The 22,564-nt window shown below is 45.0% G+C and overlaps 1 protein-coding gene across 2 annotated transcripts in view; it reads right to left on the minus strand.

The window, feature by feature from the left end:
- ALDH1L1 (aldehyde dehydrogenase 1 family member L1) overlaps positions 1-22,207 on the minus strand; it is an 81,134-nt gene extending 58,927 nt beyond the window's left edge. The window contains exons 1-4 of one of the 2 annotated variants that reach the window (XM_014846088.3): positions 22,050-22,207; positions 4,820-4,969; positions 2,604-2,838; positions 936-1,101 (exon numbers count right to left, since the gene is read on the minus strand). In XM_014846088.3, the coding sequence (XP_014701574.2) occupies positions 936-1,101; positions 2,604-2,838; positions 4,820-4,946 (528 nt within the window). In that variant the 5' untranslated portion in view covers positions 4,947-4,969; positions 22,050-22,207. The remainder of the gene's footprint in view (positions 1-935; positions 1,102-2,603; positions 2,839-4,819; positions 4,970-22,049) is intronic. The other variant, XM_070493339.1, reaches the window with a different exon arrangement.
- Between the last annotated feature and the right edge of the window lie 357 nt (positions 22,208-22,564).

Consider the following 22,564-nt stretch of genomic DNA (forward strand, 5'->3'; position numbering starts at 1 on the left):
TATGCTTACGGCTACCCCAAACAGGGAATGCTCTCCTCCTGGAGACCTTCTCCTGTCTCACTCCTGCCTGCTGCTGGAATCAATGAGAAGCTGGAATGCGTCTGCCTTTGGGCATCACTGGCTGGCATCCTCCCCCAGGACCAGCAGCAGCCCCACAGACACACCAATCCCTATGAGGTCAGGTCCCATGCGGCCTGCCAGCTGTGCCAAGCACACTGTCTCTGCATCGGTCATTCTGGTCCGTCCACCTCTGGTAGCAGAACCCTCTCCTGCAGATAACTCACCTGGGGAACCACAACTGGGCCAGCCTTCCCTAACCCAGGGCAGGAAGCATGTGGCTGAGGCTGGCCTATCAGAGCACACCATCATCTGGCCAGTGATTGGCTCGTGGTGATCACATCACCTAAGATCAGCCAATCAGGGTCTTTTCTTATTTTTCATTCATGATTCTAGGGGAAAGAGGGTTGCTCTTCCACTAGAATTAAGAGGTATGAGCTTTGAGCCACCAGTGACTCTTTCCTCTCATTCGAGGGCAGCCAAGCTGAGGATGAAGCTAATCAAACAGAAAAGTGGAATCAGAGGGTGAAGAAACAGGGAGAAAGAGAATCCTAGTGACACGGCTTAAGCCTCTGGATCCAGCCATGCTGACTCCATCCCTGCCTTTAGTCTTCTCTATTAAATGAGCCGAAAACTCCCCTTTTTAGCTAAAGTTTTTTGAGTTTTGTGAGTTGTAAACAAGACTCTCACCTAATACAACACATTATATGCTCTAATCCCGCCTCTTGAAACCCTGAAATGAGAGCTCTCTCCCTCCGGAATCCCGGAATTCGGGGCGCAGATTCCCAGCCAGTTCCGGGGCGGCAGGCTGGGCCTGGAGGGGGCGCTGGCTGGGGAAGGCGCAGAGGGCACGTGTGGCACCGCCGCCCCGCCCTTACCATCCCTTTGACGCCTTCGGGGAAGAGGAAGCGGTTGTACAGACTGCTCACGGTGTCGTCCGGGAGGACCTCACACTCCTTCTGGAGCAGAAGGTCCCCAGTGTCCAGGCCATCGTCCGCCCAGAAGATGCTGAACCCTCCTTTTTTGTCTCCATGAATGAGGGTCCTAGGAAGAAGAGGGTCGGAAGAGGGACACTCTGAGTCTGAGAGGAAGGAGGCCCCTGGAGGCAGCCCCTGTGGCCCTGCCACCCCCCAGCACACCCCCTTCTCATTCCGCCCCCAGGGAGGATGGACACCTGCTCTGGCAAGAGCTGGAAGTAGAAGGAAAATGGTATTTATTGACACCAACCATATGCCAGGTATTGGGCTAAAAGCCCTACGTGCTTTTGGTAACTTAATCCTCCCAGCAGGTGGAAGATTCCCCTTTTACAGATGAAGAAACTAAGGCCCAGAGAAGTGAAGACATGCCAGAGGTCAGGGAGCCTGAATTCCGGCTTGACGACAAACCCGCTCTCTCTTCCCAGCTCAGATGTCTCCCCTTCTGACCACCCGTCCAATCCGCCCCACCCATCAGACACGCCATCCTGTTCACAGTCACGTGTCCCTGAACAGGGATGCATTCTGAGAAATGCATTGAGAGGCGACTTCGTAGTTGTGCAAACATCATAGAGTGGACTGAAGGGGAATAAAATTTGCCTCCCCAAAACATGCCTCTTTAATATGAGGATGATTTTAGGCTGGTTATTTTTAAGAAACAAAAGACTTTGAAAGTTTTTCTTATTACTTTCCCCTTAACTGCCTAAAAGAATTCAGATAGAGAAACCCTGTCTCAGGAAGCGAGTTATCACAAGAGCATAACATGAACTGGGTGGTGACAGGGAGGAACCTAGCAGAGCCTGTTTGCTGGGCTCCCCTCTCTGTTCTTCCGTTTCTCTGGCCAAACAAACACTGTTTTCCAAACCTTTGCTCCTTTCATCTATCTGTGCACTGCCTTCCTTCCCTCGGAAGGCCCTCACTCTCCCCACCCCCAACGTCTTCTTTTGTCTTTAACTGAGGGTGGTACTTAAGGTGAGGGCTGTGGCCATTTTGGCAAGTTAGTTTTCCTGGGTTTCTCCCATGTAGACATGTCATTAAACTTTCTTTGATTTTCTCCTCTTATTCTGTCTCATGTCGATTTAATTCTTAGACCCGCCAGAAGAACCTAGAAGGGTAGAGGAAAGTTTCGTCCTCCCCTATGCACTTACACAGACCTACGTGGTACAGCCTACCACACACTTAAGCTACGTGGTACCAATCCTATGGGACCACTGTCATATCCACCGTCCACCATTGGTGAAAACACTGTTACTTGGTCCATGATGGTGTTGTCACTTCAGAACTTATCATCTCAGACTATCTTGTTCAGGCAATCCTTTACTCGATCTCTATCTCTTTCCAAGTGGGATGCTGCTGGGAGTACAGCAGTGGGTGGAGGTCAGAGCAGGCCTCCGGGCACACTGCCTGGGCTGGTGCCCCCAGCAGCCTCCCTGGTGCCCTCAGGTGAGCCCTTCACTTGCTCTGTCCCAGTGGCCCCGCTGTGGGATGGGAACACCAATGTGCTCACTTCAAAGTTTGCTGTGGGGATCAGAGTGCTTAGCGATGCTGGCCCCAATTTTTTCCCTGTCTCACCAGTTGATGGCCGAGGCCCCTCGGTGCCGGGGAAGCAGACTTGGGTGGTAGATGATGGAGCCGTGGCAGGGCGCGTTGATGATCTCCATGGGGATGAATTGGCTGCAGAAGGGCAGGACGTTGAGCTCGGCACCCAAAGCCTGGTATTTGGCCACGACGTCGGGCAGAGCCTGTCCTTTCGTCCGCCAGCGGGGAAACTTGAACACTGGCACACCATCCTTCTCGGCCTCTAGGCCTGTGGGACAGCAGGTGAGAAACTGACCCTCGTTGCACCCAGCCACACACAGCCGCCACCGCCTTCCCAGCAAAGTGGCTCCTGGACCTTCTCGCCAGGCCTGTCCCTACAGCCTCCCCGCTGCCCCGCCAGACTCCTCTGGGCAGCACAGAGGGGACAGCACCAGCCAAGGGCAAGGTTTCTGGGACTGCTGTGCCTGGACTGATTTCTGCTGACTGCCAAGACGTCTGAGCACCTCCCTCTCCCAGACTCCTGTCTGGACCCCGACAGCTGACCTCTTCACCTCCCGCTGCTCCCGCAGCCTCTCCATGCTGGTCACCAAGTTAGTGTCTCGCCACCCTTCTACTGCTCTTGATGGAGGCTGGGACCCTGCTGAGCTCTGCCAATAAGAGCAGCTCAAGGGAGACTGAAAAGCTGAAGGGGGATGGCTCCTCCTTTCTGTCGGGCTCCTGCCCTGGGAGCATCGTCTCGGCCTCACCCTTCACCCCGGCGGCAGCAGTGCCTTCCCAGAAGCCGTGGCGGAATCAGTTTGCAGTTTTCCCAATATCTGCAGAACTAACCTCAATGTACACCCCCCCACAGTGCCTGCACGCCGAGGTCCAGCTCCCAGCCTACAAAGGCCCCTCCTCCAGCGCCGTTACCAGCACCCATGAGCAGTATGCCCTCTTTGCAGCACTGACTTACAGCCTCCCACCTTCCAAGTTCTCGGAGTTACAGCTTCTTCCCTGTTTCCCTTCCTCAGCGGTGGCAGCTGCCTCCCACAGTCACTACCCCAGTACCTGAGACTCCTCTTCTGCCTGCCCCGCCTTAGCACGGAGCAAACACGCCCTTGTACTCAGTTCTTTGTTACAGCGCCTGGCGTGATGTCTGGCCTGCCGACTGGACCTAACCCACCCTCTAGCCCCTCTGCCTCTGTGCCCCGTGTTCAGGCGTGTGAGGGAGGGCGGGATCAATGTGAGCAGACTGGACTTGCTTGCAAAAGTTGTCCCACTGTGACCAAGGGACTATTTCTGCAGGACATTTGAGGCCAAGGTCAAGCAGCGACCCCAGCTCGGCTCCATCCGTGTCTAGGCTCAGAGGCTGGTGTCAGTGGTCACTTAGTGGCTAGGGGCAGGGCTCAGGCTGTGGTGGGGTCAGGCTGTGTCATGGGTCACACTGGGGTCAGGTCTAAGACTGAGGTCTGGCTAGCATCAGGGTGCCACTGGAGCTGAGTCCAGGGTCAGCCTGCCTTCTAGATCTGGAGAGACTCACTCCTCCTTATGAGCCAAACCCCTGTGCCAGGCCAGCCTCACGAGGCCCCTTTCCTGACCTGGGCTTCCAGCCTTCTGCGAGCCCCAAGTTCTGCATCCCTCAGGCCTGAGAAGCACCCGGGAGTGTCCCTGAAGGGCTGTTCATCTGAGCTGAGGCCCCTGAGTCCTGCTGAGCTGCTGGGTTTCCCAGCTCAGAGGCTAGTGATTCTCAAACTGAGCTCCTCCTAGGCCAGGAGTGTCAGCATCACCGGGGGAACTTGCTAGAAATGCAAATTCACAGGCCCCGCCCCATCCCTCTGAACAGAAACGACCCACATGGGACTCAGCTCTCTGTCTCTCTGTCGCAGGTAGCAGGCTGCGCTCCCGGCTAAGAACGCTGACCCATGGTGGCTCCTGCCTGCCGGCCCTTGCAGAGCTGGGCACTGGGGTCAGAGAAGCCTGGAGCGGTCAGACAGCAGGGCTGGAGCAGCCCAGGCTTCTCCACAGCCCTTCTCCAGGACACAAACCCTGTCCCACAATCAGAGGGGGAGGAGGGTCTCCATTTTGTTCCAGAAAATCCCGGCAGCTGGTTGGCACCTGCTCAGGATTCAAGGTGGACCATGTCCAGCTGCCTCCAGCCAGGGATGCCCACCATCCTCCACAAGACCCTGCAGGCTTCTGCCGCCGTCCACTGCCCTCTGCCACTCACCTGCCTGGGCACCCATTCCCCTGATCCTGGGCCACCCACTCACCCAGAGGATCTGCCTTCCCATCCTTGTCTGGTACAGTGAACACGCCCACGACCTCATGGCCCTCCTTCCTCAGGTGGCAGTATACTTCCTGGCCAAACAGGCTCTGCCCGATCACCGCGATCTTCATGGCAGCAGGTGAGTGGGAAGGACCTGGGGACAGAAGAAGGCCACGGTGTTAGAGAGGGCTCGCTGGCCTTGGGGAGCTGGCCCGGGTCCGAGTCAGAGCAGCTGCATGGCCCTCGCCTGCCTGGCCCCTCGGGCCACCTGTGGGGCTGCCTGGGCGGCAGGCCTCTGCAGGGACACTGCCACAGCGAAGGTTCTACGGTGGGATTTTAGACACCACGGTAGGTGAGTCGGCTGGTGACTGTAGATTTAGGGATTCCTCCTTGAAGCCCTCCCTAACGGCAGGGAGCACTGGGTGTAAGTCCCCTGAGATGCATTTGAGCGTATTCCTGTAACTAACCAATTGTGTGATCTCACATCAAGTCACATCAAGCCCGAGTTGCCTCATTTTTAATGAGAAAGATGCCACATCCCTCAAATGGCTTTGAGCCTACAAAGCAGGCTTATTCCCCTGAGTCAGGGAGGAGCAAGGGGCCTGGGGGCCTGCCCACTTGGGCCTCATGGAAAAGGCTGCCTGGGTGGACAGGCCCCGAGCCCTGAAGTCGGGGCAGGGAGTGGAGTGGGGTGCCCTGGGTTGGCCAGGAGGAAGGAAGACGTACGCAGTGACATGCAGCGGATTAGGCGAGTGTCTCCCTAGTGCATCATTCATTCACCACACTCACAGCCGTGAAACCTGGTATTCACTTGATATATTCCTCCAAATTGTCCATTTACAAAAATATACATATTTCTTGGAAAATTTTATTAAAGTATTACATATTTCACACATACAGAAAAGTGCACAAGTCATAGGTGTGTAGCTCAACAGATTTTCACAACTGAACACACCCCTGTAATCAGCACTCAGGTGAGAAACGCTGCAGAAGTCCCTGAGCCTCTCCCACTCAGTACCCAACAGGAGCGAGCAGACTTTGAACAACACTGAATAGTTTGGCCTGCCTTTTTCTTTATTTTATATATGTGCAGTTTATATAAATGGATTCACACAGTAACGTTTTGTGCATTTTTTCCCGTCAGCATTATCCACGTTGTCGCATGCAGTTGCGCTGTGTTCATTCTCATTGCTGCCTAGTATTTCACTGAGTGAATGCAAATAAATGCGTTTATTTACACATTCTACTGTGGACGCACACGTGGATAGTTTTCAGCTGAAGGCTATTACCAATAAGGATACTAAAAAGATTCCGGCACGTGGTTCTTACTGAACATATGCACATGTGCTGTGTTTGTACCCAGGAGTGGGACTCCCGGCCACGGGTGTGAAAATGTTCAGCTTCAGCAGCTTCTGCCAGTTTCCCAAGGTGGTTGTGCCGATTTCCACTTCCGTGTGCTTTGCGTTGTGGCCCTGTGTCATTTGCATTTTGCTGTTTTGCTATGACAGAAGTTGTCTCATTGGGACTTAATTTGCAGGTCCCTGATGACTAACGAAGCTGAGCAGCTTTTCCTGTGTTTATTGGCCATCTGGAGGTTTTTGTGGGAACTGCCTCCTCAGTCTTCTGCCTGTTTCTTCCATTGGGTGGTCTTTTCCTTACTGATTTGCAGGAGGGTTGTTTTTTTGTTTCTTTTTGTTTTGTTTTTAAGCGATTTGGACTGAGTCTTTTGTCAGATATATTTATGGGAAATATCTCCTCCGATTCTGTGGCTTGCCTTTTTCACTCTCTTATGGGGTCTTTTGATGAACACAAGTTCTTAAACTTAATATACTATACTTTATCAAAATTTTCCTTTACGGTTAGTGGTTTTTGTATTTTATTCAAGAAATCTTTGCTTACTCCACGTTCTCTCTGTCTTCTAAAATCTTTTTTGTTTGACAAAAGAGCAAAGACTACACAATGGAGCAAAGATAGTTTTTCAACAAATGGTACCGGAACAACTGGACACCCACATGCAAAAAAAAAAAAAAGAATCTAGACACAGACCTTACATCCTTCACAAAAATTAACTCAAAGTGGATCACAGACCTAAATATAAAACACAAAACTGTAAAACTTCTAGAAGATAACACAGAAGAAAACCTAGGTGGCCTTGGGTGTGCACTGGTTTTTTAGATACAACACCTAAGGCCTGGGTTCTTGAAAGAAAAAATTGATAAGCTGCATGTCATTAAGATTAAAAACTTCTATTCTATGAAAGAAGTGATCCAGGAATCACACTCCTTACCCAAAGGCATTGAAAACGTATGTGCACACAAAAACCTGCAAAGATGTTTATAGCAGCTTTTTCATGATTACCAAAACTTGGAACCAACCAAAATCTCCTCCAGTGGGTGAGATCAATAAACTGTGGTACCTCTAGACGATGGTACATTATTCATCGCTAAAAAGAAACAAGCCGTCAAGCCATGAAAAGCTATAGAGAAACCTTACATCCATAGTACCAAGTGAAAGAAGCTAATCTGAGAAAGACTACTTACTGTGTGATTCCAACTATAGGACATTCCGGAAAAGGCAAAACTATGGAGACAATGAAAAGGCCAGTGGGTCAGCGGGACGTGGGGGGAAGGGATAAATAGGCAGAGTGCAGAGGATTTTTAGGGCAGTGAAAATACTCTACATGAGACCATAATGACGGATACATGTCGTTATACGTGCATCCAACCCATTGAATGTACCACACAGAGAGTGAACCCTCCTGTAAACTATGGACTCTGGGTAACACAGTTGTCTCAATGTAAGTTTAGCAATTGTAGCAAATGTCCCGGTCTGGTGGGGGTGTTGATAATGGGGAGGCTGTGCATGAAGGCGGGTGGGGAATATATGGGAAATCTCTGTACCTTCCCCTTTATTTTGCTGTGAGCTTAAAACTGCTCTAAAAAAATAGTCTTAATTTTAAGAAGGGAGAAGTTAGAAAAAAATTCTATTGCTTTGCTTTTCACATTTAGATTTTCAATCTTGCTGGAACTGGTTTTTGTGTACAGTGTGAGGTAGAAGTCCAGAGATATTTTTTCAGGACCATATATGGGTAAATCCACCTCTGAACCTACATTCTGTTCCATTGTCAATTTGTCTATCTTTATGTTTACTATAGCTTTCCTTAAAAAAATTGTTATAGTGGTAAAAGGTACATAGCACAAAACTTCCATTTTAACCATTTCTTTCTTTTTTTTGTTTTAAAGATTGGCACCTGAGCTAACATCTGTTGCCTATCTTGTTTTTTTCCTTCTTCTCCCCAAAGCCCCCCAGTACATGGTTGTATATTCTAGTTGTAGGTCCTTCTGGCTCTGCTGTGTGGGACGCCGCATCAGCATGGCCTGATGAGCGGTGCCATGTCTGCGACCAGGATCCCAACCAGCGAAACCCTGGACTGCCCAAGCGGAGTGCACCACCTTAACCACTCAGGCACGGGCTAGCCCCTAACCATTTCTAAGTGTATGGTTTAGCGATATTATTTACATTCACAAGGTGTGCAAGCATTACAATGATTTCCAAAACTATTTCATTACCCCAATGAGAACTTTGCATCCATTAAGCAATAACTTCCCATTCCCCACCACCAACAGCCCGTTAACCTCTAATCTACTTTTTGGGTCTATAAATTTGCTTATTCTTGTTATCGCTTGTAAGTAGAATCATAGAATATTTGTCGTTTTGTATCTGCTTATTTCACGCAGCATAATGTTTTCAAGTTTCAAACCTGTTGTAGCATGCATCGGAACTTTGCTCCTTTTTATAAGCCTTTTTTTATTTTCTGTTTCATTCCTTAAATATATAATACATATATATTTCCTTATGTTTTATGCCTTATATATATATAATTTGCAAATTTTTTCTCCCATCCTGAAAGAGGTCTTTTCACTTTCTGGGTAATGTCCTTTGATGCACAAAAGTTTTAATTTTGATGAAGTTTGAGTTATCTATTTTTCCGTTGTTGCTCGCGCTTTTGGTGTCATATCTAAAATCCACTGCTGAATCCAAGGTCATGAAGATTTATGCCTATCTTTTCTTCTAAGAGTTTTATGGTTTTAGCTCTTATACTTAGGTCATTAACCCATTTTGAGTTAATTTGTCGTATATACTTGAGGCAGGGGTCCTACTTCATTCTTTCCCTTCTTCCTTCTTTTCCTGTGGAAATCGAGTTTTCCAGCAACATTTATTGAAGATACTGTTCTTTCTCCACTTAGTAGATTTGTCAAAAACCAGTTGCCATAGATGTAAGGTTTCTTTCTGGATCCTCAATTCCATTCCATTGATCTATATGTCTACGCTTATGCCGGTACCACACTGTTTTGATTACTGTAGCTTTGGACTAAGTTTTGGAATTGCAAAGTGCGAGTCCTCCAAATTTGTTCATCTTTTTCAAGACTGTTTTGACTATTTGGGGCTCATGGCAATTACATATGAGTTTTAGGATTGGCTTTTCCGTTTATGCAAAAAAGGCTTTCAGAATTTTTGTAGGGATTGTGTTGAACTTGTAGATAACTTTGGGTAGCATTGACGATATTAAACCTTTCTATCCATAAACACTGGTGGTCTTTCACTTATCTAGGTCTTCCCTAATTTATTTCAGTAATGTTTTATAGTTTTCATTGTAGAAGTCTTTCACTTCCTTCATTAAATTAATTCATAGATATTTTCTACTTTAAGATGCTATTGGAAATAGAATTGCTTTCTTAATTTCCTTCTCAAATTGCTCATTGCTGGTGTACAGAAACACAAGTGATTTTTGCACATTGATGTCATACTCGACTTTACTGAATTTGTTTATTAGCTTTAGTAGATTTCTTGTGGATGATTTGGGATTATCACTCTATATAGGATCATACCATCTGTGAATAGAGAGTTTTACTTCTTCCTTTCCAATTTGGATATGTTTGATTTCTTTTTCTTGCTTAACTGCTCTGCCTAGAACTTCGAGTACTATGTTGAATAGTAGTGACAGTGGGCATCATTGTCTCGTTCCTGATCTTAAGGGAAAAGTTTTCAGCCTCTCACCCTTGAGTAGGATGTTAGCTATAAGTTTTTGATAAATTTTCTTTATCATGTTGAGGAAGTTCTCTTATATTTCTAGTTTTCTGAGTGTTTATATCATGAAAGGGTTTTGGCTTTTGTAACTGCTTTTTCTATTATCAACTGAGTTGTTTATGTGGGTGCCATCCTTTCTTCTATTAATGTGATGTATCACGTTGATTGATTTATTATGTTAAACCACTCTTGAATTCCAAGGATAAATCCCACTTGGTTATTGTATATTGAATTCGGTATGCTAGCATTTTGTTGAAGATTTTTGCAACTATATTCATAGCAGATATTGGTCTGTCATTTTTTTCTTAAGATGCCTTATCTGGCTTTGGAATCAGAGTAATGCTATCCTCATAGAATGAGTTTCCTCTTCTATCTTGTGCAAGAGTTTGAAAATGATTGCTGCTAATTAGTCTTTAAGTATTTGGTGGAATTCAACAGTGAAGTCATCTGGACTTGAGCCTTTTTTGGGAGGTTGTTGATGACTGATTCAACCTCTTTACTTGTTATAGGTCTGTTCAGATTTTCCACTTCTCGTGAATCAGTTTATGGAATTCGTGTGCTTATAGGGATTTTTTCATTTCACCTAGGTTATCTAATTTGTCAGCATACAATTTTTCATAGTTTGCTCTTACAATTCTTTTTATTTCTATAAGGCTGTTGTAACATCACCATTTTCATCTCTCATTTTAATTATTGGCATCTTATCTCTATTTTCCTTTGTCAGTTTAGCTAAAGATTTGTCAATATTGTTGATATTTCCAAAGAACCAATTTTTGGTTTCGTTGATTCTCTCTATTGTTTTTCTACTGTGTATTTCATTTACGACCGTTCTAATATTTATTATTTTCTCACCTCTCATAGTTTTGAGTTGTTTGCAGTGTTTTTTTCTAGTTCCTCGGGGTATAAAGTTGGTTTATGGATTTATGGTATTTTTCCTTTCGTAATGTAAGTTTTTCTTCATTCTTTTCCTTTTACTCCTCAGATTCGATCATCAATTGTCCCATCTTCAAGTTTACTGATTCTTTCTTCTCTCTGCTTAAACCTGCTGTTGACCCCTTCTAGGGAATTTTTTCCATTTCAGTTATGGTACTTTCAGCTCCAGAATTTCTGTTTGATTCTTTGTATAATTTCTATCTCTTTATTGATATTCTCATTTTGTTTGTACTTGTTTTCCTGATATCCTTTAGTTTTTTGTCTATATTTTCCTCTGCTTCTTTGAGCACATTTAAGACAGTTGTTTTAAAGACTTCGTCTGGTATATTGGATGTCTGGACTTCCTCAGTATGATTTCTGTCAATTTATTTTGTTCCTTTAAGTGAGTCATGCTTTCCTGTTTCTTTGTATGCCTTGTGATTTTTGTGTGTGTGTGGTTGTTCAAAACTGCACGATTAACTATTAAAGTGTGGTAACTCTGTAAGTCAGATTGCTCCTCTTCTCCTTGTTTTCCATATGTCTTATACTCTGTTTTGTCCCTTGTTTCCTCCAGTACTGCCCTTTGTGATGTATGATTGATTTTATATTGTGAACATTTTAATTCCCTTTCCATTTCCTATTGTGTATATTTTTAAAACGTTTTGTAGTTACCATAGCAATTACAATCAAATATTTTGCTGTGTTTTGATTGCTGAAGGTAATAGCAGTCTATTTGGTTAGTGATTTTTCCAAAGCATTTTAGCAAAAACTGTATTCCTTGTCATGTTTGATCATTAAAGCCTCTATTTCTTAGCTTGTGTTTTGCCAATGTTTTGACAGAGATTTTCTTGAATGCCAGAGCTAAGAGGAAAAAAACACTTCTCCCAGTCTTCCTGGAATAGCTCTGTTCTGGGACACTCCTTCAACACTTAGCCAGGCTTGCACTGAGCCTAGGGATCAGCCTAAGGTGAAAGCTTCGTATCTTCTCAGATCTTTTCTGAGCATGCACCTGGCGTTCTAAAGCCCTCTATGTACGCCAGTGCTTTTGAGTGCCCTTGCTTCCCAAAGAAAATATGCCTTCTCTTTTCCTCTTGGGCCTTAGGTGGTCTATTGGATGTCATGACTGTAATCTTTTGCCCCAGCCATCCATAGGTCGTTAGTTCACTTTTCAGCATTTTCAGGCAGTGCCCACTGTTTTTAAGCCTGAATTTTGAGTTGGGTGGAATACAGATGAGCACTTTGCACCAGTGCTCCAGGCAGCCCCTGCACAGGCTAGAACAGATATGCACAATGATTTGTGAGTAAGCTATGCTATGTTCCCTCCTGAACCAGAGACCTGGCTCTCAGACTGGAACATGGGCTGCCATTTTCATTACTGCCACTATGCCAGGGAGGGGGGGGGCAAGGGTTAGAAAAGTGTCACCAAGATTTCCTATGTTTTCAAGTTGCTTTTTTCTTGAGCAAGTGTTCACTTGGTTGCTATAACTCTTTGACTGTTTCCCAGAGTTCTGACAAACTTGCTTCTGATCGTTTCCACTTGCTTTTCAATATTTCCGGGGGTGGGGGGGAGCTAGGCTCTGCCTACTCTGCCATTTTGCTGATAACACTTTCTAGAGCTTTTCAATAGGTCTTTATATATGGTAGTCTAAGTCCTTCAGTTTTGATCTTCTTCAAGATTACCTTGACTATTTTAGCCCCTTATTTATCAACTGGTATAAAAAGAAAAACCCTGCTGGAACTTTGATTGATTATATTTTATATTTTATCACACTGAATCTATAGCTTTGTTTGAGAAAAACTGACATGTTGTAATACCATGACTTTCTTTCCATGAACAGAGTATATCCTTTCCATTCATTTAGGTTTTCTTCATTTTGTCCTCAATGATGTCTGGTAATTTTCAGTACAGAAGTCTTTCCTTCTTTTTTGGTTACATTTATTTCTAGGTAGTTGAAGTTTTTCAATGCTATAATAAATGTCATAATTTTTATTTTCCAATTATTGTTGCTAGCATATAGAAATCCAATTGATTTTGCACAGTGATGTTGTATTAACCAATGATTTAATTAATTCACACATGAATTTTAACACTATGTAGATACTTTGGGATTTTCGAAGTATACAATCACAGTATGATGGTGGTTTTCCTTCTTTCTTTCTAATACTGAAGGCTTTCATTTCTTCTACTTCTTTATTGCACTGGCCAATTCTTCCACTACAGTCTGAACACAGATGGTGATGGGAGCTCCCTTCTCTTTTATGACCTCAGGAGGAAACTGTTCAATATTTGATCATCGGATAGCTTTGAAGATTTTTGGTAGATAGAATAGCATATTATGAAAGTTGTCTTATATTCTAGGTTTGCTAATCATGAAAAGTTGTTGACTTTTATCAAATGTTCTTTCTATACATGGGATTTTTATCCCTTTTTTATCTTACTGTAGTGAACGACAATGATTGATTTTCAAATATTAAACCATCCTTGCATTCCTGGAATTAATTCTACTTGATCATGATGTATTAACTTTTTATATATCTCTGGATTTTATGAGCTAATATTTAATTTAAATATTTTTCTTCTCTGCTCATGAAAGAGATGGGTCTGTAATTTTCTTCCTTGCAACAATGTCCTTTTCAGGTCTTGGTGTGGTTTGCCTAGGTGTGGTTTTCTTTATGCTTATCCTGCCTGAAGTTTACTGATCTGCTTAAATCTGTAGCTGATTTTATTCACCAGTTCATCAGTCCTGGAAAGACCATGCTCATTGTTGCTTCAAATATATTTTCTATCTCATTCTCTCTGTCCTCTCCTGAGACTCCAATTACATACATTTTAGACCACTTAACTGTGTATCATATACCTCTTATGTTCTACTTTTTTCTCTTCTTGTTTCTCTCTGTGCTGCAGTTTGGTTATTTTCTATTGGCCTCTCTTATAGTTCACTAATATTGTCTTCTGACATGCCCAGCCTTCTGTTAAGCCCATCCAACTGAGTTCTTCACTTTACATAGTGTTTTCAGTTGCGGTGTGCCCATTTGATTCTTTTTTTATATAAATTCTAATTATATGGGAAATGCTCCACCTTTTTCTCTATTTTCTTGAAAGTACTCTTTTTGGTTATTTTAATATTCTTGTCTGCTAATTTGAATATCTAGACTATCTCTGAGTCTGTTTTCATAGTCTGCTTTTTTCTTTGTTATTGTTTATATCTTCCAAATATCTCTGCAAATACCTTACAATTTTTCTGTTGATTGCCATGCATTGTGTGTTTAAAAAGTAGATGCTCCTCGTAATATTATATTCTACCAGAGAAAGTTCACTCTTTCCTCTGCTAGGCAAATGTGGGGTTGAGGGTGGCAATTACATTAATGCAATCCTGGACTGATTTGGGTTGAGGCTTTGTTGCAGTTTTACTAAAATTTAGTTTACCTCTGGTTTGCCCCTTTTCCTAGGGCTTGTCCCTCCAGGACTTCCAAATGCAGGTCTGGGCAGGTTTTGTGTCCCCAGCACTGAGAAACAGTGGGAATTTCTGCTCTGCTTTTCGGAGGTTTCTGCCTTAAGTCCTAGCCTTCCACCTGCTGCCACTTTGCAGTTCAACAAATATCATGAGGGAGAAATAATCAAGTGTGTAAGGCACCTCAAAACATCAATTTTGTCACTCCATTCCTGTGTGAGCAATAAAACCTATGCCAGTTTCTTTGTCCCCAGCAGCAGCTCTTGCTTGAACCAAGCCAAGATTCCAAGACTCTAAACTCCACATATATTAGTAAGCGTTCAAGGAAAAAGGCATCTACAGATACTCACTTCATCTCTGAAAGTTATTTTTTTACTGGAATTTTATTCCCTCTAGTCCTTATTGCTTCTCAATGTCTCAGACGCCTTTAAATGGTGATATAGATATAGAGAGAAAGAGAGAGAAAGAGAGAAATTTATCCAACTTTTCCAGTTGTTCTAAGTGGGATAGTGGCCTGCCTTAGACTGCTCTATGCGATTCACTAAGTATACGTATTTTGAACATCTTGAAATTATGAGCTGAATTGCTAGTCCTGTTATTCTAATACACATTAAAATCAATGCATGACTTTTTTTTATGTTCATTCATGGCCCATCTAAATGAAAAGGAAATTATGAAATAATGTATTTTGAAAAGCTTTGACAGTGTGACCATTATTGTGTTAAAAGCAGTAGCTATGTCCATGGTCTCCAAGCATTACACCCCACTGACCTCTGCCCTTAGCACTCTCATCCGTGCCATTAACTAATGAGGAGAGAAGATGCCCTGGGTTTCTGTTTTCAAAGCACATGGCAGACGAGAAATTTGGCAGGAGGAGAGGGTAGCTGCAAGTACAGGCTGAGCTCCTGCCTTGGGTCTACTCTAGTGGTACTTTGCCAGCAACCCTGGAAGGCAGAGACTTGGAGGTCGGAATGTGGGACACATCTAAGCAATTAAGGCAGAGTCCTCCCTCTGAGAGTTACATCAGAAATTAGCATTTATTCCTCTTGAGAAGCGGGGCCTCCTGACAGCAAGGGTCACAAACTTACGACTTTGCAGGAACCTAGGCAAGTAATATGGATGAGTGAGGTGGGACATACATAAGAAGCCTTCTCCATCTATCTTTCATCTTCTCACTTTAGACAGGGATGTGGGTGCAAAGACATTTTGCTTTCTTCTGAATGCTTCCATAAGGAAAATGGAGTCTGGTACGGTAGTAAATCATGAGATTCAGTCTCAGGGATAAGGGTACATTACAGGGCAAAGGGGACTGTAGGGAACTGGATAGAGCTTGTCAGCAAGAACGTCCCGTAGTTAGAGTGATGCCTAAACCTACTTGAAGAAGGAAAGTTCAGCCCCAACTCAAGCCCTGACACCTCAGGGCACGGCTGTGCCTGTCATCTGGTGAGTGAAGGCAGGAGACGATGATGGACAGGGATGGGCAAGAGAGGAAAAACAGAGCTCTATCCATAACCCACTTTAGCCATTTTTGCTGTCTTCAACCAGCAATATTTGGGTGGGAGTTGGGGGATGCAGAAGGGCACACCAACTGAAAACTTGGTCTTTCCCTAATATGTAGACTTACCTCAATATGAAGAATCACCTTCTAATAAAAATAAAATAAACATAGCGTGAAAATGCATTGATTGAAACAAATTTTTTTAGTCCATGGAGATTTTAGAATCAGTCAATAGTCACATGATAGAAACAGAAACCACGTCCACAGACAGGAAAACGGGAAAATTCAACTACAAAAAAAATGCAACAGTTTAGAATCACCAAGAAAATAATATCACAAAGGAGAGGCATTAATCTCAACAAGAAGAAGCAACAGCACCCAAGGAAATCACTTAAAGACTACAAATAGGAGGGGCTGGCCCCGTGGCCGAGTGGTTAAGTTCGCGTGCTCCGCTGCAGGAGGCCCAGTGTTTCACTGATTTGAATCCTGGGCGTGGACATGGCACTGCTCATCTAAACCACGCTGAGGCAGCATCCCACATGCCACAACTAGAAGGACCCACAATGAAGAACATACAACTGTGTACCAGGGGGCTTTGGGGAGAAAAAGGAAAAAATAAAATCTTAAAAAAAAAAAAAAAAGACTACAAATAGGAGAGATATCTCCCAAGCCAAAATAATGCAGGTTACTATATAATATGGAAAAACATAATGGAATAAAGAAAAGATAATATGATCCAGAATACTTCTATTCTTTCTGTGAGTTATGCCCTACCAGACGGTCAGTTTCATAAATGTTCTAGGAGCCCTTGAGCAGAAATGTGCTTTCTGGTTGTAGTGCATCAAGTTCCATATATAGATTGACTTTATTATCCTACTATTCAGATTCTCTATTTCTTATTTTTGAAGTGCCAAGAAACGTGAGAGGCAAGTAGAAGTCTTCCAGCACTGCACTGGTTTCTGTTCACTTCTCCCTGTAGTTTCTTGCACTTTGCAGAGCTTGTCATTGCAAGAATTTTCTGATCGATATCTTAACCTGTCCAGTTAGGAGACCTTCCTCCTTTGTTGGTTTGCTATGAACTCATAGGAATATGTGCTGAGTGTTATCAGATATTTTAGCACATATTGAGAGATCTCTGTTAATTTAGTGAATTTCATTAACAGCTACGCTAATTTGAACTATCCCTGCCTTCTTAGAATAAAGATACTTAAAGTTATTTTTTAAAACACTGTTAGATTTCATTAGCTAATATCCTGTTTAGAACTTTCTGCATCTATGAACGTAAGGAAGATTGGCCATTCTCTTAACCACATCTATATGAATGTATGTGTTCATACACATATGAAGAGAGAAAAAGAGAGTGAGAGAGGGGAACGTTTCATATGATAAAGTTGGCATTTCAGATCACGAGAGAAGGATGGGTTACTCAGTGTGTTGGAATATGTCTAACAACTTCCAAAAGAAAACAATTAGAACAGGACTTTCAGTTTCCAGTATGGCACGTAAGGAACTTGGAAGTTGTCACAGCTGTCTTCACAATAAGAAAAAGTAGAACAAACAGGATATCAGCAACCCTTCTCAGATCCATGAAGAACTGAGAACACAGGACAAACTTCTGCTCTAAAATTGGAGAGACAGACAGGCAGAGACAGAGAATCACATCTCACAAGAGCAGAGAATTCTGGGGGAGCCAGGAACAGGGGAGGAAAACTAAAAATGTAATTGATGAATTTCTAGAAACTCAGTGTGGACAAGCTTGAGAGCTAAAAGCTGCAGGGGAGGCCAGTCTTGGCAAAGGGGTGCAGGGGCCCCCAGACTTTTGTGAATTTTACCTCTGGGAGCCCTGCCAGTCTCTCTCAGAAGACCAGAGAAAAATCCCCTTGTGCTTCTGGCAGGATTATTCAATGTGTTGGAAAATGGCTAAGTTTGTTCAAAATAATAATAGCAACAACTTATTCAGTGATTCTAGCTTGTGGACAAATGAATGACAGCAGTGATGATACTGGGAGGAATCAGGAATATCCTGTTACAGGGTACCCGCACTAGTCATAGAACAGTATAGTGTTATTTGAAAGTGAACTTGGATTAGTTGTAAACTCTAGAGCATCCATTAAAAAAAGCGAAAAAAAGTATAATTGATGTGCTAAGAGAGAAAAGAAAATGGTATCATACAAAATGCTCAGTTAAAACCAGAGAAGTCAGAAAAAGAGTAAAAGATCAAAAAGGAAAGAAAAGGCAGAAAGAACAAGGGCAATGGTTAGAAAACAGTAATAAATATGTTAGCTATCAATCCAACTATATCAATAATCACTTAAATATCAGTGGTCTAAATACACCAACTAAAACACAGAGACTATCAGAATGGGTAAGAAATCAAGACCTGGGGCCAGGCCAGTGGCATATCGGTTAAGTTCACGCACTCCACTTTGTTGGCCCAGGGTTTGCGTGTTCAGATCCTGGGCACGGACCCATACACCACTCATCAAGCCATGCTGTGGTGGTGTCCCACATACAAAATAGAGGAAGATTAGCATGGATGTTACCTCAGGGACAATCTTCCTCACCAAAAAAAAAAAAAAAAAAAAAAATCAAGACCCAACTATATGTTGTCTACAAGAAACCCACTTTAAATAGAAAACCACAGATAGATTAAAAGCAAACAGATGGAGAAAGATATACCCTCTTAACACTAATCAAAATAAGTATAAAGTAGTTCTATTAACTTCACACAAAGCAGACTGCAGAGCAAGGAAGATTATTAGGGATAAAGAGGGGCATTACATAAAGGTACAGGGTTCAATGCTCCAAGAAGATCTAACAATCCCTAATGTGAATGTGCCTAACAACAGAGCATCAAAACTTCTGAAGCAAAAACTGACAGAACTGCAAGGAGAAACAGACAAATCCACTAATTTAGCTGGAAACTACAACACTCCTTTATCAATCCCCACTCCTCAAGAGATCCAATGGTTGGAAAATCGGTAAGGACACAGATGCACTGAACAGCACCATCAGTTAGTTGGATCTAATTAACATTCATAGAATGCTTCATCCAACAACAGCAGAGTATACATCCATCTCAAGTTCAGATGTCACCTTCGCCACGATAGACCATAAACTACATCATAACAAATCAAAAAAAACAGAACTCATACAAAATATGCTCTCAGACCACAACGGGATTACTAGAAATCCCTAACAGATATCTGGATAGCCAAAATATGTGGAGATCAAACACACACTTTGAACAGCACATGGGTCAAAGAAATCTCAAGAGAAATTTTTAAATAGTTTAAATGAAATGAAAATGTAACCTGAAAATTTGTAGGATGCAGCTAAAGCAGTGCATAGAGGGAAATTTATAGCATTGAATGCCTATATAATCAAAGAAAAACCATCTAAAATCAATAAAATAAGTTTCCACCTTAGGAAACTGAATAAAAATAGCAAATTAAACCCAAAGTAAGCAGAAGAAAGGAAATAATAAGAATTAGAGCAGAAATCAATGAAACTGAAAACAGGAACTCAATAGACAAAGTAACAAAACCAAAAGAAGTTTCTTTTAAAAGATGAACAAAATTGACAAAACTCTAGCTAGGCTAACTAAGGAAAAAACAGAGAAGACACAAATTACTGATACCAAAACAAAAGAAGGGCCATTCTAATTTATTAACTTAAATAAACAAATCAATCTAGCTCTATAGTTCACATTTTATTCCAAAATATAGTTCAAGTAGGTTGAAAATAAATACTACTTAAAAATCAAAGGTAGGAAGAAAACGTTAAAGTCTTAGAAAATACTGGGAAGCATTGGGCTCTACACGCTGACACTAGAGAGTTGCAGAAGAAAGCGACTGACACATTTTCATATGTGAAGATTTCACATGTCTCTGAAGCAATCTGCCAAAAGAAAAAAAGCCATTAAACAAGTAAAAACACATTCAAATCACAAGTAACCAAAGGAATGCATAATGAAACAAGAGACTATTTTCCTTTTATAAAATTGGAAGGTATTAAGACAATACAAATATCTCACGTAGGCTCAGTTATGGGAAAACAAACAGTTTCATACACCACCGAAGGGACAACAAACTGGGGCCAACTCCCTGAAAGAAAATTTGGCAGTAAGTATCAAAATTCTAAAAATACTTCTTTTCTTCTGTCTCAGCAATTTCACTTCTAAATTACACTTGGATAAGCAAATGAAGACATGAACATTTTAAAATTATGGTACGTTCACACTGTGTAAGCCATGCAGCCCTCAGAAACGGCAGCTTACCCTGTTTCATGTCCAGGATTAAATAAGCTAAAACACCCTAACAGGTAACAAACCACTATAATTTTTTAAGGCATGTGTGTGCGTGCACAGGTGTGTGTGTCTGTGTACTTAGAGTGTGAAAACCTGGAAAGATTCACACAGAAATATTAAGTCACTGCCTAGGGTTTTTTGGGTTTGGAGGTTTGACTGTAATTATTTTTTTCTTACCAGAATGTTCTGTTTTTCCATGTGGAACATGTATTGTGAAAAAATAAAGGGGTACACACGGTTCAGATTCAGATCCTGGGTACGGACCTACACCATTCATCAGCGGTGCCGCGGCAGCGACCCACATACAAAAATAGAGGAAGACTGGCACAGATGTTAGCTCAGGGCCAATCTTCCTCAGCAAGAATAAATAAATAAAAAGTAAGAGGGTACAAAATGCATCACACTGGAAGCGGGGAGGCAGTCAGGGTAGCCAGCCCTGGGGCTGTCGTCACAGTCCAGAGAAGCTGAGTCTGGCGACGACAGGAGCGGTGGGAGGAGCCTCAGCCAATCTGGACCTTGGACACAGCTCACTGTCCTTGCCCAGGGCAGTGTGTGGGGTCCCTGTGGGGCTGCCGTGACAGCAGCAGGATTGTTAGGGCTTCCCAGGCCTCCTGCCCCAGACCCGCAGCCTAGGCCTGGCTCCCCAGGACCCAACCACCAGACCTGCCCGGGCTGGGCTGCCGCCTGTTCCGAGGCCCGGCGACCCACGGGAGAACGCAGCTCTGGAGGGGAGCTGCCCGCAGTCAGCCTTTACGCAGCCGCAAGGCGCCCCTGCCCCAGCTGCCCTCGAGAGGCCCAAAGCTGACTCCTCTCCTGCGATCAGCCCGTTCGGCTTGGCACCTGGCAAGTAGCCCGCTTGTCCCTCCCACAGCCACAGCCGGGGTCCCCTGGGGGAGCAGGGGTCATGCCCCATCTGGTGTCTTCCCCACGTTCCAGGCACAGGAGACGCCACAGTGCAGGCCACCTGGACCTCCTGAGCCTCCAGACCTGGCTTCAGTCCTGGGCAATCGCTTCCATCTCTGAGCCTCAACTTCCTTGTCTCTAAAAGAGATGTCACAGGAGTGTCTCCCAACACTGCTCTGCAGGGTTTACTCGTCTCTTCGGAAGGACAGCAGTCACCACTCGCGGAAGGCCTCCGGGGCCAGACGCCGGGTAGAATTTCATGGAACTCTCAAGGAACCTTAGGAGCTAGGGACCATTATTTATCGCCTTTCTGGTTTCAGCCTAAGAAACTGAGATTCAGAGCTTAAGAAACTTGCCCAAGGTCATGAAGAAGGAGGAAGTGGGGAGCAAACGAAGTCAGCTGACGCAAGAGCCCGACCTCTTGACCTCAAGTCCGCTAGTCCCAGCTGCCCTCGGCCTCCGCCCCCGCCGCCTGCAGGGACCCCAGCCCCCACCCCCAGGACGCCGGCGGGGGCCGCGACAGGGACCCGGGCCTGGGCGCCGGGGAGCGCAACCCCAGGACCACGGCGGGGGTCGAATCCGGGCTCCTCCGGGGCGGGCGGCGGCGGCTGGGAGCTCTCCAGTCACACTCGCAGCGCCCTCGTGCCCGGCCCCCAGATTTGACCAATCAGGGGGATCTTCCCCAGTCCCGAGAGTCGGTGAGAGACTTCGGAAAGGGGACTGACGGCCGAGGGGCGCAATCTGACCCTGCGCCACGGACCACCCGCGCCACATTCCGCTTGTCCCTTTCTCTCTCTCTGAGCCTCAGTTTCCTCTGCTGTAAGCCGGGCCGACGACGCCCAGCCCGCCCTGCCCGCGCGCTCCTCGGCCGGCCCCGCCTCCACGTCGCCGTCCTTTAGCTGGAGGCTGGGCTGCTCCAAGGGGAACCCCGGACCCAGACCCCAGACCCCAGACCCGGCATCCAGGCGGCGAGGCTCGTGGACCCCCAGGCACCCCAGGATTCCCGAGCCCGGAGCCCCCAGCCCCCAACCGCGAGCCGGGGCAGCCTCCCTGCCTGGGGCGCGGGACTCACCGAGCGGGAGGAGAAGCAGGCGCTGCGGCCACAGGGACCTCTGAGAGCCGCGATCTGGGCACGGGGACTGGCGCGGGCCGGCCCTGGGCGGCGAGAGGTGGGACCGCCCCGCCAGTTCAGGGCCGGGGCCGGAGCCGGGAGGGGAGGGACCTCGGGCGGAGGCGAGGGGCGGGGGCGCCGGGCGCGGGAAGTCACGCTGGGTGGGGGTGGGGAAGGCTCTCACCGGCTGTGCGACAGTGGCTGCACCCTCTCTGGGCCTGCTTGCGTTTTTAGGCGAGAAGACTTGCTGTGGAGCCTTCCAGAATTCACAGGGCTTTGTAAAGGCCCAAGGGCCCGGTGGTTATGAGCACCGGCAAGGCTGAGTTGCGAAGAGGAAACCCTCGCCAAACCGGGTGTATTCACTCACTCACTCACTCACTCATTCCTTCATTCCTTCACTCAAGAATAGTGTCCAAGTTCCTACCACGTGCTGCGGGCAGAGCCAAGCGAGATCCTCGCCTCCAGGAACATGCGGC

This window comes from Equus asinus, chromosome 21, assembly GCF_041296235.1.
Source record: "Equus asinus isolate D_3611 breed Donkey chromosome 21, EquAss-T2T_v2, whole genome shotgun sequence".
NCBI lineage: Eukaryota > Metazoa > Chordata > Mammalia > Perissodactyla > Equidae > Equus > Equus asinus.